This window comes from Micromys minutus, assembly GCF_963924665.1.
Source record: "Micromys minutus genome assembly, chromosome: 2".
Lineage (NCBI taxonomy): Eukaryota > Metazoa > Chordata > Mammalia > Rodentia > Muridae > Micromys > Micromys minutus.
In genome coordinates this window covers 37555441-37574198 of record NC_137971.1, presented here as the reverse complement: position 1 = coordinate 37574198, position 18758 = coordinate 37555441, and the positions used below count along the sequence as shown (strand labels likewise).

Below are 18758 nucleotides of genomic sequence, written 5' to 3'. Positions count from 1 at the left end.
CTAATAGCTGACTCCTTAGCTGACTAGGGCTCTATTTTTTTGTGTGCCCCCAAAGGCTCTTCCTTACTACTCGGGCTCAGGTAGACTGCCATCACCTGTATTTAGGGGGAAATTTTTGTTTTTGAGGTCTTTTTCTTTGTTTTACTTAGTTTGGTTATGTGGCATTGAGCACAAGTCACTGAATCCAGTTTGGTTTGGTCTGGTCCCCTGGTCCTATGGCAGGAGCTCATTCTAGAGAAAAGCCATTCATAATTGACGGTTCCCACAGCCCTCCCCTTCCCCACACCTCCCAGGCCTCCCCAGGCCTGCCCCTGTGATCTGTTTCCTTTTGCTCTTATCTCTGGGCCAGAGTGGAGTTTGCTATCTACAGTCATTGCCGACTCAGCCCCTTAGTGTAGATAGGAGGCGGAGTTCTGCCTAACTCCACCGTGGTGGATAACTTTGGTTTCTTTCAGCTGTTGAGGACTCAGTCACCAGCCACCCTCTGCTCCTTGTGGACTTGCTTAGCAGAGTTGAGAGGGCACTCTTAAGAATATTTATTGCCAGACATATGCCTATGGGAAAGATGGGACGTACGAATTAATTCAAATGCTTAGAAGCCGCTTACCTAACAATAGGGAAAGTATTCCCCTGAGGCTTTTGGTCACAGACATTTGTAAATATCCCAGTTTTGTTTTTTGAGAGACAGGGTTCCTCTGTGTAGCCTTGGCTGTCCTGAAACTCACTCTGTAGACCAGGCTGGCCTAAAACTCAGAGGTCCACCTGCTTCTGCCTTCTCAGAGCTGGGAATTAAAGGCGTGTGCCATCACTGCCTGGCTGACGATTCATTTCTCAGTCCTTGTCCTTTCCTATCCTGGGGGAGGTTTGGACTTCGGGCTCATCTGTTCTTGCACCTGGGGACGTTGGCGTGGGTACGTGGGGCTTCACGAAAGAGAAACGCGCTCAGTGTAAGGAAAGTTGCCGTGAAATCAGCCAAGATTTCAAAGCCAGATGGTTGCAGGGAATGTGGCATCCCCTGATGATGAAACTGAAAGGAAAAAGAGGCTTGGTGCCCTGATGGAGCTGTGCGCCTTGAGTGTACCAATGGTGCCAATGGGCTGTAGGGCTTTCAGTTCTCTCGGCGCATGTTTATTCCAGTTTCAGCTCCGAGTGAAGGGGCGGGTGCTCTCTCAACCTGCTGTCTGCTCCCGCAGCCATTGTGCGTACAGACGCAGGATTCATGCTGAATTCCGCACAGCGGTCATTTTAGGAAAACGTATTTTATATTTATACTATATGCTTTGGGAATACAGTGTGCGGTATTTTATTTTTCCCTAAAACACGCATGCACACGCACACACCCACTCACATTCACACAGAATTTCCCAACATTTCTTTGTCCCACAGAAATCTGTATGTGTTTAAGGACATCATTTTCTTGACACTGATCAAATTTAAATATGTACTTGAAAGTCTGAAAACTTAACGGCCTTAAAAAAAATATCCAGGTGCTAAGGTTATTTTTCATTGGGCAGTTTTGTATGTTCAAGACCCTGCTTACTCCTTAGTAGCAGACACAGTCTCTATGTAAAGAGCCGTGAGATACCTAACATCATCTCTAAGCCAAACTAACTCCGTTGGGTCTTTCTCTAAATAGAATCTTAATTGAAAATTCAAAGCGGCTAGAAGCTAACAGTTTGACTGGGTCAGAAGTTCAGATATATTATATTTCATACTCTGTGTTTTCGCAGTTTGTGTATTCCTTTTCTTCTTGAATATTTAACTTTTTATTGCATGATTTTACTTTTTAGATACAATAATGATCACACTGTAAAGATTTTCTAAGATCATAACAAAAGAGCAAGTTAGCTTAGCCCAATTTTAACCAGCTGGACAGAGATTCTTAGGAGCAAAGACGGTTGTTCTTTCAAAAACTACAACCTTGGGAAGAAGTCTTTGGTTTGATTATGCTGATATCTTGGTGTTTCTACGAGCCTGAATTTGTCATTTAAAAATATATCCTCATATGGAAGAGTATAAACAAAGCTAAAGGATCGGGGTATGAGTATGATTGGGAGCTGTGTGTGTCTGATGAAGCGCAGTGGGAGCCTCTGCAGAGGGGGGCGGGGCTGGCTCTTTTGGAAAACTGATGCTCCAGGAGCTGGTGTCTGCCATCACTCTGTGAGTAACAAGCACCTGTGGTGTGCATCTGGCATCTCCACATACTGGGGACTCTCCCTTTCATCCGGCTCCTCATCTTCTGCCAACTTTTGGGAAAGGGAAGGTTTTAGAGGGGAAGGTTTTCTATCACGCTGTGTGGTTTAAGTCATCATAGCACACCGTGAAAGGGTAAAGTTAGCCAGCCCGGTCGCTACCCACTCTGTAGGATTCCTGCTTGCAGACGTGGCTCGACCTGTCAGCAGAATGCAGACTGGGTTTTGTAATAGCTGAACGAGAACTGACTTTCTAGCTACATTCCTGAGAACCTCAAAATTATTAAAGGGTGGGGCTGGAGAGATGGCACAGGGGTTAAGAGCACTGGCTGCTCTTACAGAGGATGAGAGTTCAATTCCCAGCCCCCACATCTGTCTGTAACTCTGGTTCCAGGGAATCTGATGCCCTTACACAGATGCACATACAGGCAAAACACCAATGAACATAAAATAAAAATAAAATAAAAAAAATGAAGGCGTAAATGGAAAATTCCTCTGGGGGTGGGTAGGGAGGGAAGATGTGGGGAAGAGAGCGTGGTGAGAGAGAGAAGAGATGGGAAGAAAAACCCAGAAATCTGTGGTTTAACAGATTCTTCAGAACTATAACATAAAATTAGACAGATTTTCACCCACTCTGCCTTTCTTTTTACTATATGTGTATACATGCATATATATCTATAGATAGATGAAGAGAGAGAGAGGGAGGGAGGGAGGGAGAGAGAGGGAAGGAAGGAGAGAGTGAGGGAGGGAGAGAGGGAGGGAGGGAGAGAGTGAGGGAGGGAGAGAGGGAGGGAGAGAGGGAGGGGGAGAGAGAGAGGGTGGGGGAGGGAGAGAGGGAGAGAGGGAGGGAGAGAGAGAGAGTAAATATATGCTCTATTATATTTGGAACACACACATACACACACACACACACACACACCCCACCTCTCCTAACATTTATGATGAATTTCTTTTCGGGAATTTGTAGTCTAACTACAGCAACCACTTAATTGAGCACCTACTGTCTGTAGGGTCCCGTGTGAACTTCAGGGTGAGATAGATGGATAATTACATAAATTAATCGAAGCATAAGGCTTTAAACAGTATAGGAAGAGCAAACACAATGGGAACTTAGAGCCTCTTGAGCCTCTTAGACAAGACAATGTTCACTTGTTTAAAACCCCTAAAAATGGTCCTCCCCAAGCTGCACTCCTTAAAGGTTAAAACTCACAACTCCCTTTAACATCGTCATCATTAGAAATAACTGCTTCCTGCGAAAACTGGCTGTATTTATATCACACAAATTAATTTGTGGCTCTTTTATCAGCTGTAGCTCTCCTCCAGCCTTGCTGTGATTTGGAAAGTGCACATGCCCGATTCCCAAGGAAACTCCATTTAAATTACAGTGAGGTTTAGAGGTGGGGAGGGGTGGTGAGGAGGGACTGAGAATTGAGAAAAACTTACATATCCCATACTTCTTTGAATGCTCATTTTTCCTAACATTTATCAGCTTTTGTAAATCAAAGCTTTCGTGGTCTTAGGAACTGCTTTAGTTATCTGCCTTACGTGTTTATTTGTGTTGCTCATCTAAGTATTTCTAATTATATGCTTGTTTGGTTTATAATCAAGTCTGTTGAGCTAATATTTTTACATCACCGGGTGTATTTTCGTAATTGTTTTAGGGGTCTGGGGAGATGGCTTAGCATTTTAGAAGCACTGACTACTCTTCCAGAGGACAGGGGTTTAATTCCCACTCCCCACATGGCAGCTCACAACCGTGTGTAACTCCAAGATAGACATCCTCACATAGACATACATGCAGGCAAAATACCAATGCACGCAACATAAACATAAATACATTAAAAAAGATAACGGTTTCAAGGACTTCTGAAATATAATCAAACACCAAAAATTATGCTTTAAAAACCGTGCAAAGCTTTTCTGATGTCCACATGTTCTGTATTGGGAACACCATTGTGCCATGCCCCCGAAATATTGGTCTTTAAAATATCCATAAAAAATGGATGAGCCCATTCTTTGTAATCTGATTTTCACTACAAGAGTGACCTTTAAAAAGGGACTGGTAATGCCAGCTCACACCATGACAGTAAAACAGACCCCCAGTAAAACCCAGGTGGTGGCTAATGCTCACACTGAAGCTGGAGCACCCAGGTACACTGGTGCCCCTCTGCAGCGCTGGGTTTTCAGGCGGAAGCAGCTGCTGTTGAGAGCTTGGGAGGCTGAACAACCCTTGGCGGTATTTCCTGGGTGAATTTTACCTTTTTCAAACAAAGGATTTAAACGGAATTTGGAAGCTAGATTTCTTGACCCTCATGGTTTCTGCCGCAGCCCTCTAATGACCCTCTCTCTAATGGTTTGAGCGCAGCTGCTTTTTGGATTTGTGACACATTTTTTTTTTTTGTCATGAATAATTTAAGTCTCTAAGCGGCAATCGATATTTTTTAAAGTAATGTATTCATAGTACCATCTCTAAAGTAAATCCATCAATGTTAAATGAAACCTGAAAGGAGGTATGTGTCTGTTTTACAATTTTAACAGTTTTCATGCACTGAAAATAAGTTATTTTTTTGTATTATTTATCCTAAAATATCGTGGAAGTACTATTTTACTTTCACTGACAAGAATGATGGCTTGTCTGTAGCTTTTAGCCAGTGGTCTAGTGGATTCAGAAGGACTCATTTATGGCAGAAGCCTTCTAAATTTTCATGTTGGGTTGCCATTTTGTAACACTGAGGACATGTTATTGTCATTTCCAGTGCATTGGTGACTCCCTAGAGCCTCAATGCTTTGTGTGTGTGTGTGTGTGTGTGTGTGTGTGTGTGTGTTTGTGTGTTTGTGTGTGGCTACATCTGGTGTGACATATTATCTCCCGGAAAAAGGCCCTTCAGTCTGATGAATAACACCAGTCCCTCTCACCCAGAGACAAAGCGGCAGACAGATTGCAGCTCAAGAGGTATAGATGGCACTCTTTTCACAGCAGATCCTGACAGTGTGTCCCCTCCCAGTGAACCTGGCCCCAGGAACATCCCCTCTACCCCAGTGTTTGTTAATGGACAGCTTTTCTTGTCTCACTCTGTTTGGCCATGCCCATTGTTTGAGACTGCTGCTAGATACACGAGCGTTTTCCTCACTAGCACCTGGGAAGGTGGCGTTTTTTTCTTTGCTTGAAGTGTAAGCTTTATTTCAAGAATGACCTTAAGCTTCCTCTAAACAATGGCTTTTGTTCACATATCAAGCCTCATGGATCTAGTCATTTTGACAGACACACCAACTCAAGACAATGGACTTTGCCTCGTGTGATCAGTTCCTTCTGTCTCCATTCATTTCCATGTCACTTGGGTCCTGGAAGTACTTATTTGTGGACCAGTTTATGTTTTTATTTTAATTTTTTAAAAAATATTTATTTATTTATTTACTTATTTATATGAGTACACTGTAGTTGTTTCCAGACATACCAGAAGAGAAATTGGATCCCATTACAGATGGTTGTGAGCCACCATGTGGTTGCTGGGAATTGAACTCAGGACCTCTGGGAGAGAGAGCAGTCAGTGCTCTTAACTGCTGAGCCATCTCTCCAGTCCCCCAGTTTATGTTTTAATGGGCTTGCTGATTGTTCAGAACGATTTGGAGGCTCGTCGTACAACTGGATTCTTGTTCTTTATTTGGTAGAAGACTAGGAATTTACTCTGAGGGGTGACTGGGATGTTCCGGTTGTTAAGGAAGGGGATGTAATGGATGTCGTGATGCTGTGTTTTCTGAAGCTGTTGTCACAGTTATCAACGGTGGGAAGGCATTATGGGAGAATCCCTTCCTCCTTTCTTCCTCTATACTCTCCTAACTAAATCAACAGTTGTATTCAAAACTTGTTCTACCTAGTGCTGACTGTGACAAACATAAAGAGGAGAACCTCTGTGTGTGTCACTTTTTCTTAGCTCAAAAAGAATCACTTAGCATTAGTCCAGTGAACTTATTCATGGAAAATTCCAGAAATTAACCTTCTGCCTGAGGCCAGTTAGGTTCTGATTATCCCCTTGCAAACTGTTAAGAGCCGGATCTTAGAGTCACGGTTCTGGGCTGTTAAGTGTTGGATCTCTTTCTAGGGTTCAGCTTTCTCATGAACAAAATGGGGATAATGGTACCTACTTGTTGATTTGTTGGATTAAATGCATTTTAGTTTAAAAGAATCACTGGAACGTTGAGTATTTTAGAAAGGAAAAGAAAAACTTTAGATTCTTTTTACCTTCATATTTGGCTGGCATTGGAGGCGGACGGGAGGACACGGCCTACTGTGGTTCATGTTGGTTTTGAACTTTCGATGTGGCTGTAGTTAACACTGGAGTCCTGATCCTCCAGCCTCCGCCTTTCAAATGCTGGATTATAGGCACACGTCACTGCACCAGACTAAAGGTTCATACTGAGGGCATTCAGAGTCTGTACGTGAGGTAATGGGTTAAACTGCTTAACCGTGAGATAGCCCGAGTCAGAGAATTGAACACCCAGACGGGAATGCCTTTCTCTGGGAACTTCCTAGGGCATCTGTTGGGTTCTCATGGGATGCACGGACTTGTACTTTCAGTTTAAAGAGTTTAGGGTTGTGAGGTGATCACTTGCTTCAGTGTCACCGGAGTGTGTTTTATGGACACACGTTTTCCTTTTATTCCTGAGACTATAATGTAATTACATCATTTGCCCTTTTGTTTCAAAGTATTTTTTAAAGCAAGTAAATCTGGAGTTCTCTTTGCAGTAGTTGAGCCTGAATCACAAGGACTAAGCAAGAGTCTGGCAATATCCATTTCTAGCAGGTTTTCTTAATGCTTAGCCATTCTGAAAGCTCAGAACAGTTGGTTGGAGCAGGTGGCTCTAGGTGCCTGTTAGATTCTCTTGGGAATGTTAATTTTCCAACATTTTTGACCCAGCCTCCCCACCCTAACTGAATTGTTCTGGGGTGTGTCCCTGGGCCTTGGGCAGCTGTAGGATGCAATTCTGTGCTCTGCACTGGAACAGAGAGGCAGTGTCCTTAGAAGACAACCTAAACAGAAGATGGCTGGACCCAGTTAATTGAATCGGGGATGTAACTGACTTGGTATTTTCAGTCAGTATCAGACTGAGGTGAGAATGGAGAAGTGTGCTCAGGGTGTGGAGCTACTGCTCAGGGCATTAAAGAATACCAGAGAAAGGATGGTGCTGACGGTCACGCAACTTTATGAATATATTTAATGTCACTGGATTAAAAAATAAGACGACGACTTATGCTTGTCTTAGCACACCACATTTGTGACAGCTTGGGATGTGGCTTAGTGGTCAAGTGCCTGCCTCGAATGTACAAGGTACTGGGTTTGATCCCCAGCTCAAATGTTTTTCTGTAAGCTGGGATCATGCCTCTACTCCCAGTATTTGGGAGGCTGAGGCAGGAGCATTGTCCTGAGTTTGAGGCTAGCCTGGGTCATATAGTAAGTTCTATATGAGCTTGGTCTGTAGGACCCTGGCTCACAAACAAAGTTTTAATGCTATGACAGCGTACAGGTTCAAAAGGTTCTTTTCCTTTCCACAGTGACAGGGTATCATGTATGCCGCTGGCTCCAGGGGCCACTCCCCTGCTTTCCTGCAACCTCAAAACGGAAACGGCCACCGCTCACCTGGTTATGTTCCGGGGAAGGTGGTTCCCTTACGTCCCGCTCCTCCTCCAAAGAACCACGCTTCAGCCAAACTGACCTCCAGGAGCCAAGAAGCCCCGGCAACTTTTGCTTTCTCCCCGGAAGAGCAGCGAACTCCGAGGGAGAACCGGAAGCAGAAGAGACACAAGAACACCTTCATCTGCTTCGCTATAACCAGCCTCTCGTTTTTTGTGGCGCTTGCAGTCATTTTGGGAATATCCTCAAAATATGCTCCAGATGGTATGTGCTGCATGTGAATGGTGTATGTGTGTGCGCAGATAGAGCATAGTCCAACAGGAGCGCCAAGGGGAGGACGGAACACACTTTAAAGAAAAAGGCCTTTTCTTGCTGAGGCAGGCGGTAGCTGCCTAACGCACAGGTAGGACGAGGTGTGACTTCTTACAAATGAGAGCAGTTTGAGGAATCTGGGAAGTTATAAATGGGAAGGCTTGTCTTTCCTGTTTTCACCCACCACGGTTTCTCAGGGCTCAAGTTGTTCTTGGAGCATCTCTTTACATGCTCTTTACAACCCCCCGTGGGAGTGCAGGATTGTGCTTTGTGGGAACGGTGAGTTTTGGATCACAAAAAGTTTACTTGGTTATCCGTATAGTGATAAACTTTTCGAGTGCTTTGAAACGGGTGTGATAAACAGTGCACAGAAGTTGAGTTCTGGAGTGTATCCTTAGAAGCTTGCTTCCAGGGCTGCAGTCTTTCCATTCTGTTCATAACTGGAGATCAGGTAGGGAGCTTTAATCCCTTTAGTGACATTTGCTTATCAAGAAGCCAGGCCAGAAACCTAATGGTCAATCCCGAAGAGATAATTCAGTTGGTGAGGATCAGAGTTTAGTTCCCATAGCCTGTGTTGGGTTTGTCACAGCCACCTGGAATTCCAGGGGCTCCAGCACCCTCTTCTGCTTCCCTTGGACACCTGCACACCTGCTGTGCATTCACAAACAGATCTGAGTGAAAATTAAAAAGAGATCTGTAAACGGAAACCAAAAGCAGAACTGGGTGTTGTGGCATGTGCTTATCCCGCAGTGCTGGGAAGGTGTGACCAAGAGATTCCTAAGTCAGCATGGAGCCAGACTGACCCTCTGTGTTGCTCTTGTCTCCACATTCGTGGGTTCCTTCTCAAATGCACACACACACACAGAAACAGAGACAGAAAGACACACAGACACACATAGACACAGAGACACATAAACACAGAGACACACAGACATATATATAGATACATACACGGAGGGAGGGATGGAGAGTCTCTCTCTCTCTCTCTCTCTCTGTGTGTGTGTGTGTGTGATGTGTGTGTGATGTGATGTGATGTGTGTGTGTGTGTGTGTGTGTGTGTGTGTGTGTGTGTTTGTTGGAGAATCTTGTTGACTGCAGCTTCAATATGTTTTCAGCCAACAGTAGCTTCACAGACCTGCCCGTGGAGCATTCTAAAACTCAAGAGTATCTGTGACTGTGACGTAGAGGACAGTCTGGTCCACTGTCTTCTGTCTTTTTTTTTTTTTTTTTTTTGAACAAAGTCTTCAACACATATAATAGTGTAGCAGTCGAGGCCCCTTATTTTGTTTTTCAGGGTACTTTAAGGATTTTGTAAATTTTCAGGTCCCAGAGGAAGTAGTGACCAGCATTACTGAGAGAATACACAGGGAGGAAGAGAGATGAGCCTCTCCACATCTTTGTTGACTGAGCCAGTTGGCCACACCATGAATTGATTTGATTTTTCTTACACGGAGAGCTGAATTTCTATTCCCAGTTCCAAACATAATAACCAAGTTCTGATTCACATTTTCCAAATAATCTTCAGGAGAGGGAAGCCAGACTAGTGGGAAATCATAACTGAAGTCTGTGGTTTTCTTTGGTATTTTCTTAGTCCATCTGAGACACCGGGTTGCAGATATGGTTCCTTGAGTTGGTGTTCTTCAGTTTCACATGTTGACCATACAAGTGCAAATCATTGCTGGAAGCTTCTGGTGTGCTGAGGTGTTTTATGGTCAGCCTCACTGTAGGTTCTGCTGTTATAAATGTGCTAACTCCACAGTTGGGCTAGCCTGGAAGACGGGGCTGACTGAGTTGATTTTTAATGGTTTTTGCACATCATACATTTTCTCACTTAAGTATATTTTACTGGAAGGAACCATGATACAGGGGTGATGGTTCTAATGAAGTGTGCTCTCTGGGAATTGATTTCAAACAATTAAGAGAATACACATAGCTATTATAGTGGGCTTCGGGTCTCCACAGACTGGAATTCCTTCTCAGTAGCTTGGGACATGGGACACACATTTGCTTGTGAATTCCAGCAGTTTTATGAAAGGGTTGGAGCTTTATTTCTGGTAGTATTAGGAGTTGAGTCCTGGGCTTTACACTAAGCAAGTTCTGTCAGTGAGACACACACTGCCAGCCCCAAGGATACTGCCTTTCATATAATGGTAATGATTACTGAATAATGTGAAGAGTTAAATATTAATTCTGAATCTGGTGTGTGAGAAACAATGCCATCAAACAGTTGCCAAGGCCTTAGTGGGGCTAATTTAACTCTAGTTGCTCCCGGTTCACAGTGATAACATAGGCTCCTTAGACACCTAGAAACAACGTTGGGTGTGCAGGTTCAAAAGGCAGATTTAGATGCTCTTCTTCTTTTCCAGTGTTCTGCTTTCACACTAAGCACAGTGCATCTGCTCCTTGTCCTAAGCATATGCCACCCATTCCTTAACTTAAATACAGGTGCCTAATATAAGGTGACTTGAGTAACAGTTGGACCAGGTGGGGTACAGATGGGGTGGGGGACATATATTTCTTTTATTCTTCAAGTAAAGTAGGTATTGTTGTTTTTAATAAATGTGTATGTGTGTTCGTGTATCTGTGTGAGTGCCTGCCACCTGTGTGGGTTGATCACAGAGGCCGGAAGAGGATATTAGATCCCTTGGGACTGTTGCTGCAGGTACTTGGGAGCTGGATGTGGTCATGGGCACCACACTGGGGTCCTTTGTAAGAGTTCTTGATGCTCTTAAGCATTGTTCATTGTTCTGTCTCCAGCCCCAGCATTTCTTGAATTCTTTTCTCCCCTTCATGCTCCTCTGATTTAAATACTGTCCATCCTTTGGGCTCTGAGTCTATGAAGCTGCCTCAGTAACTCCAGCTTCTCTTAGTTGTCTGAGGATACTTGCACCTAGATTAAGGATCACATAATTTATTTCATACATGTTGGCTTTTTTCCCCCAGGCTGATTTATAGACTTGAAGGAATATGTCCTGTCTGTCTCCCCTCCCCACCCCCATTCTGTTTATACTTTACAAAAATTCATAGTATCTTTTACGGAGTGGACAAATGACCTTCGACAAATTTCAGTTCTTAGTCGATCAAAAGTGAAGCTGGGACACTCTTCTTTCCCTGATACATATTTCCTACACAGCACTTGTCATTCTATTATCTCCTATTTAAGGGGCAAGTTACAGTTCTGTTAAAGGAAGATTGTAAGTAACGGACCTCATTTCTTCATGTGGCACTTCCATGTCACTCAACTTGCTAAGCAATGATTGTGGTGGCTTTTTTCCTCTTAATTTCCCCATCTCTGAAAGTGAGAAGTCATGGCTTTGGCCACTTGCGTTCTGCAGTTGTGTTGGGAAAGTGTGCATGTGGTGAAAGAGGTGCCGTTACTGCCTGCTTTCTGATTCGTTGTGTTTAGGAAGGAACTTGTGAATATATAACATACATGTTAGAAGCTTCTACAGTTTCTCTTTCCATTAGTCAAAGCCGGGGGTGGGGGGTGGGGAAGGGAAGGAGGGAGGGAGAGAGAGGGATGCAGAGAGAAGGATGCAGAGAGGCAGAGACACAGAGGGTGGGGAAGGGAGGCAAATCCAGGACATCATGCATGATAAGCTAGTACTAAACCACTGAGCTACATTGCCAGCTTATTACTTTCTTTTTAAAACCTTCTTTATAGTGTGATTCCAAGAGAAATTGATAATTACTGTGGTTTATTTTCAAAGTGGGTAGTCAGGGGAACTTCATTTTTATCTTGTGAAGTTTGACATAATCCAGATGCTGATGATTTAATTTTTTGCTAATATTTATTTTAAAATATTTTAAAATTTAATTTTTAATACAACAGTTAACATAAATATTAAAGATGTTAAATATATTTATTTTAAGAATACATTGAAGTAAAAATTGATTCCTCTCGTTTTTGGGAAGGGGTACCATTCCAGGGGCAGGAAGTCGTCCCTGTTTCTGCACCTTCCATGCAGATCTGTGTTCAATGACAGTGACTCTTGGGCTTGGCCGGTCTCCTAGTTTTGTAGCACTTTGTTGGCTTATATCTGGGTTGTGCTGTTTTGTAGAAAATTGTCCAGATCAAAACCCTCGTCTCAGGAACTGGGATCCAGGACAAGATTCTTCGAAACACATTGTTATCAAGGAGGGGGATATGTTTCGCCTGACCTCAGATGCTACAGTGAATTCTATAGTCATTCAGAATGGAGGTAGGTAACAGTCCCTGTCTGTGGGAGCCACATGGATGTTCTGCAGTGTGGGGGACATTGCTGGTCCCTATTAGAATATCTGTAGTATGCTTAAGAAGGACATAAGACAGAGTGGCTTAAAGGAACAGTTTGTTTTGACTGGAGTTCCAAAGGGAACAGTCCGAAATGGCTGGGGAAGCATGTTCACTGGTGTGTCTTTCTCTGAGGAGCTGGCAGCTGGGTATATCATGGTGGCAGCCAGGAAGCAGCAGGGATTGGAACCAGGGGGCCTGTCACCCTTGTGGACCATCCCCAGGGACCCACGTCTGCTAGCTAGAACATAGTTCCAAAGGTTTAAGTAGTGTCGTTCTTTGCAGGACTGCTTGTGTTTGGGGATGATAAAGACGGATCCAGGAATATAACTTTGAGGACTCGATACATCCTGATCCAGGATGGTGGGGCGCTTCATATTGGAGCAGAAAAATGCCGCTATAGATCCAAAGCAACAATTACCTTGTATGGCAAGTCAGATGAATCTGAAAGTATGCCAACATTTGGCAAGAAGTTTATTGGCGTGGAGGCTGGCGGGACACTGGAGTTACATGGGGCTCGGAGGACATCATGGACGATGCTGGTGAGGACTCTGCATTCCTCAGGCTTGCCCTTTGGCTCGTATGCCTTCGAAAAGGACTTTTCCCGGGGCCTTAATGTGAGGGTCATTGACCAGGACACCGCCAGAGTTTTAGAATATGAGAAGTTTGATACCCACGAGTACCACAACGAGAGCAGGAGACTTCAGGAATTTTTGAGAGCTCAGGACCCCGGCCGGATTGTCGCTATTGCTGTTGGAGACTCAGCAGTCAAGAGCCTGTTACAGGGAACGATCCAGATGATCCAGGACCGGTTGGGAAGTAAGCTGATCCAAGGTCTGGGCTACAGGTAGGTAGACTTTGTTCTTCTCCCTGCTCTGTGTCAGACCCTATATCCTGTAAAAGCAGAGAAGGCGAGCAAAGAACCACGGGCAGCCGATGCTAAGTTAGCTGGTTGCAGGGCCACCCCACTAAAGGTCTCTCAGGTTGCTGCCTCGGATTGTTTCTTTGGGTTTAACTAGATGTACACCGACTGTCTTGGCTTCGGTTGATGAAGCCCCTTGTGAATGGTCTCTAAGGCCTGTGGAAAGCACAGAGATGTGGTTCTGCAAAAGAATGGGCAGATGAAGATGATTTGCCTCTGAAGAGCCTTCCTCTCACCATGATCTTCTGAGAATAATGAAATAGAACGCACTGAAGGCTAGGCTAATGGAGCCGGCTGAGGAGCTGTAAGGTTACGGCAATGTTCCATGAAAAGCCTGTCATAAACCCCTGTGGGGCAGGCTTGCATGGGTTTCTTTTTCTTTGTTGGAATCTCTTGCATGCTAATTCCCTTGGAATCCTTTACATGCTCGCTCGATTCCACTTGCTTTATTGGCTCAGCTCTGTTGGATTCTGGCATAGGAGAGGCAGCCAAAAGTTGGAGAGCTAAGCTAATTGTTCTTAACAGAAGTCACTTCTGCCTCTAGTTTCTCTGCTAATCAACCTTGATTTCCTAATGCTGTCTGCAGGCTGGGGGGAGTTACTGGCTCACCATTTAATGAAAACAAACAGAACGGAACTGAAGAAAGGAAGAAGGAAACAGAAACCCAACATTATAATTCTGCTGAATGTTCTTAGGGTCATTGGGAAACGTCTGCAGTGACAGAACCGGACTTGACTGCATCCTGAACTGACACACTTAGATTGTCCTTTGGGGCACAATATTGACTATAGACATTCTCGAAGCTGATGTTAGTGAGGGAAAGAGGTCTATTATGCTCTTGGATTGCTATTTATTTTTATGTCAAAGTACAAGAAGAGAAAGCAACAGCCAAAACTGACTGGGGAAATGAGAGACAGGTGTCCCAGAGACAAGAGGCCTGCAGGAACTCAAGGACTGTGCTGTGTCAGCTGCAAAGGTAGACACAGGATTCCAGGAGTGAATGTACCCACAGAAGCCAGAAGAGGGTGTTAGATCCCATGGAGCTACGTTCAGAGTCACCTCACTTAGGTACAGGGTACTGAAAACTGGTCTTCTGGAAGAGCAGCCAGTGCTATTAACTTCTTAACTGGCTGCCCCAACCTATCTTTCCAAACCACCCCTTAAAGGTTCTATTCAGTAGTAACACCATAGACTGGGAGGACATTGTGAGCATCTCCTTTGTTTCTTTCTAAATTCCCTTCAAAATATCATCACCCATTTAATGGAGAGGTTAGAAGGGTGTTCAGGGCCTCTGACATTATCTCCAGTGCTCATAAACAATTACCCCTTTGAGGACTGTTTGAGTGCATTGAAATTTCTTGCAAGTGGAGGCCGGAAGTAGGAGTGTTCTTGATATAATGTTAATAGAACAGAATGTTGTTGTTTCATAGTTGCTGAGGCAGCTCTGGTCAGTAAAGGGGGCCTCTGACAGTCTTCCTCTCCTCCCTGCTGGGAGATAATAGTTGGGACACTTTCTGCTTGATCCTTTCTGCTGCGTCAACGGATATAAACAGCTGACTGGTTCTCAGTCTCTAATCCTCACAGGGGCAGCTGCGAGACTTGGATGTCGGCTTGCTTAAGTGAACTTTTATCTCGGAGTATCTGGCCATCTGTCTGGCAGAGATCATGTTTAGTATTTTTCCGCCCCTCAGAGTAGGAAGTTCACATTTTTCTTTTCATGTTTTGAACCAGGAGGCTTAAGGCAAATTTCCTGGCTTTTGTTGCTATAGCTTTTCTTTGACTAAGCTTGGGCGGGTCTGTTGGGTATTTGTTATTGTGGAAGTCAGATGATATTTTTAAATACATTGCTTTCTTCAGGTTAATTGTAAAATGGAAAATTTGTTGGATCATAATTCTGTGGCTTTAAGGATGATTAGAAACTTGTAACTCAGTGATTTTTCAACCTTGCCAAATACTCAGACATTAAAAAATGCTAATGTCGAGGGTGTCTTGATCCGGTTTTCAAAGGGGAGGACTTCAGTCACTACATTGATAATTACTACTGTAAACTGTTATCTCTAAATTAGAGGTGTGTGTGTGTGTGTGTGTGTGTATGTATGTATGTATATATGTGCATGTGTGTGTGTATATATGTGTGTGTATGTATATGTGTGTGCATGTGTGTATGCATGTGCATGTGTGTGTGTGTATGTGTAGGTCCTTGGACAACCTTTAGTATCTCCCTCAATTGTTCTCCACCTCATTTTTTGGGGGCAGGATCTTCCACTGAACCTGGAGCTCATAGCTTTGCCTTGGCTAGCTAGCCAGAAAGCTATAGTGATCTGCTTGTTGTCTGCCCCTGGACACCAGGACCACAGATGTGTGCCACTGGACTATGCCTTTTATGAGGTGCTGGGAATCTGTACTCAGGTCTTTATGGTTTTCCAAATCTCCACTGACTGAGTCCTCTCTCTAAATCTTCAGGGTTCTCATAGTATGACTAGTAGACTCATTTAGCATCACTGGGCAATGTACTACCCATGCAGATGTTTTGATCCTCTACTTCTCAAGCTGTGGTAGTGGGGTAGTGGGGAAGAGGTCTGGGCTAACAGTTCTTCCCTCTAGTCCTTCTGATGCTAGGGTTTGAGCGAACACTCAGCTCAGTGTGGCGTTATCTACCTGCACATTCAGGTACAGGATGAGCGTTTCTAGTTTTCAGTCCATGAATTCTATCCCTAGCAATATGATGGAAGCAACCAAACAAATGGAGAGGCTGGGTGTGATAGCAGTCCCAGCAGCATGGCTGCAGAGGCAAGGGTCGGGAATGTAAGGGGGCACAAGGATTTATAGCTAGAATGACACATGCTCCTGTGTGTGTCCAGGAAGTCCGTGGTTAATGGAAGCCATAGTCTTCACTGTTTCACTGTGAGAGAGCTGGAAAACAAGTTCCCAAAAATCAGGTGCATTTGCTTCTGTGCCGTCAGCTACTTTAGCAAAAGCCTGGAAGTGCAGCCTCATGGGAGAAGTGAAAGATGAAACACGGATGTCCAACATGAGCCTCCCACAATATCCATGTCTGGGGTTTGGGTCATTTTTACGACAGATAACCAGCTGTGCTTGCTGTCTTTTTGTTATAGGCAAGCTTGGGCTTTAGTTGGTGTCATCGATGGTGGAAGTTCTTCCTGCAATGAATCTGTGAGAAACTACGAAAACCACAGCACTGGTGGGAAGGCCCTGGCACAAGGAGAATTCTACACCCTGGATGGTCAGAAGTTCTCTGTGACAGCTTACAGTGAATGGATTGAAGGTGGGCAAGGGTCGTTTAAACTCTGTGACAATGGCTGGAGGGTATCTCTCTGTCCAAACAGCAGTCTGTCTGTCTCAGTGGATTTGTTAGCCAGTTGAAATTGAAACTGATTTCCCTACTAAACTTAGGTCTTGTAGACTCAGGAAATCTCACCAAGCCACTGATCCATTTTGGTTTAAGCAGTGATACTTGGACTGTGTTCTCGACACTGAGTCATAGTGTCTAATTAAGTAGAATGGTGGGCGATCTTAGTTGTCATCTTGGTGACTTCTACAGTCACCCGTCTTCTGGGCATTTGGGAGGGTGAGGGATTATCTTGCAGGGTTTACTGAGGTGGGGAGAACTACCCACTGTGGGTGACACCTTTCCTGTTCAGACGAAAAGGGAAAAGGTAAACTGAGCCCAGATTCATCCCTCTCTTCTTTCTGCCTGTGGGCACAGTGTGGCCAACTGCTCAAGCTCCTACTGCCTGTGTTGGCCACAGTGATTCTCAACCTATGAGGGGAGCTCCCACCCCTTCCTTAGGGTATTTTATTCAGCAACAGAAAAGTAATTAACACAAGGAATAGAAACGGTTTTCCTTTTGCCCTTGAGCAGTAGAGCTGATCTGCGTGGTGTGTGCCGTGAGTGCCGTGAGTAAGCACTAACATGCTTAGACTCTTATGGTAGGTGTGCCGGCAAACGCTGCCTTTGGCTACATGCAGAAGGAAAAAAATCCCCACCTTGTTACTTAGCTGTGTCCCTTATCGTCCTGTTGCCATGTCCCAATAATCTACCTAGACATTTCCTATGGACAAACGGGAAATACAGAAGCAGTATAAAATAAAATTTAATTTTAACCTTATTATTCAGAGATTTTTTTTTCTTTTCAGCTCACAGTAGTATTTTTGGACCCGACTTTCTAATTCAGTTATATTTAAAAACAAAGAGATCTGTTTCTGTTGTGAGTGTATGTGTTACACGTGTGCCTCGTGCTTGAGGAGGCCCGAGAGGGCATCGGATCCCTGGGATTGGAGTTACAGAGGTTGTGAGCTGCTCTGTGGGTGCGGAGAACTGAACCCAGGTTTTCAGCAAATCAGCAAGAGCTTTTAACTGATGAGCCATCTCTCAAGCTCCTAAAACAGATATCTTAATTCTCTAACCTCTCTCTCTCCCTTTCCCCCTCTCTCTCTTCTTTTCTTTTTCTTTCTTTCTAACTTCCTTTCTATCATTCATTCATTCATTCATTCATTCATTCATTCATTCATGTAGCATTGTGTGCCTGTATGTGTATAAGAGTTAGTTCTACCATGTGGGATCCAGGGATCAGACTCAGGTTACAGCTTTCATGGCGAGTGGCTTTTTCCTGCTAAGCTGTCTTTCTAACCTCTGAGTCTTTAAATTTTCTTCATTATAAGTTTTTATTGTAATGTAACCCTTGCCAAATTTCTGTTTTTCTTGAAATAGACTCTCGCTCTGTAGCCTAGGCTTGCTGATAGCTCTTTAGCAAAATTAAGAGCTTTACTGTATCTGCAGTTACCTAGGATTGCTCATCGGTGTAGCAAACCAATTGTTTGTTAATCTTGATCGTTGTTGACAGAATGCCTGGGATCCCATCCTGGTTCCTTTATTTCTTGTCTGATCATAGGCTCGGGATTCACTTCTTGAACCTCAGGCTTCTCATTTGAAGAGTGATGATAAGAAGAGAAGCACTAGATGTCGCATGTATCCGATGTGAGGTTTTCAGCATAGTGCACATAGACATTGAAGATAGGCAGATATTAGCTGCCACAAACGTGACTCGGGTCATAATAAGATCTACCATGTGCTTGTGATTAAAACCACTGTTCTGCTTTAGAACAAATCACTGAGGGGCTGGAGAGATGGCTCAGTGATGAAAGCACTGGTGCTCTTCCCAAGGACCTCAGTTTAGTTCCCGGCACCTACATGGCAAGGTACAACTGTCTGTAACTCCAGTTCCAGAGGATCTGATGCTCTCTTCTGGCCCGTGGGGGCACTACATGCATGCAGCATACAGTCATATCTGCCGGCACAACACCCAAACACATAAAATAAAATATTAAAGCCCAAATAAAAGGAATCTCTGAGATGTGACAGGGAGTTTCTATGTATGGTTTCTAAGCAATGTGGGAGGCAAGGGAGA

General features: G+C 44.1%; 1 protein-coding gene across 1 annotated transcript in view; it reads left to right on the top strand.

Moving 5' to 3' along the window:
• Positions 1-18758, top strand: part of CEMIP2 (cell migration inducing hyaluronidase 2) — a 73498-nt gene that overhangs the window by 7606 nt on the left and 47134 nt on the right. The window contains exons 2-5 of the mRNA XM_080913176.1: positions 7744-8086; positions 12196-12336; positions 12693-13254; positions 16446-16615. Coding sequence (XP_080769302.1) covers positions 7756-8086; positions 12196-12336; positions 12693-13254; positions 16446-16615 — 1204 coding nt within the window. The 5' untranslated portion in view covers positions 7744-7755. The remainder of the gene's footprint in view (positions 1-7743; positions 8087-12195; positions 12337-12692; positions 13255-16445; positions 16616-18758) is intronic.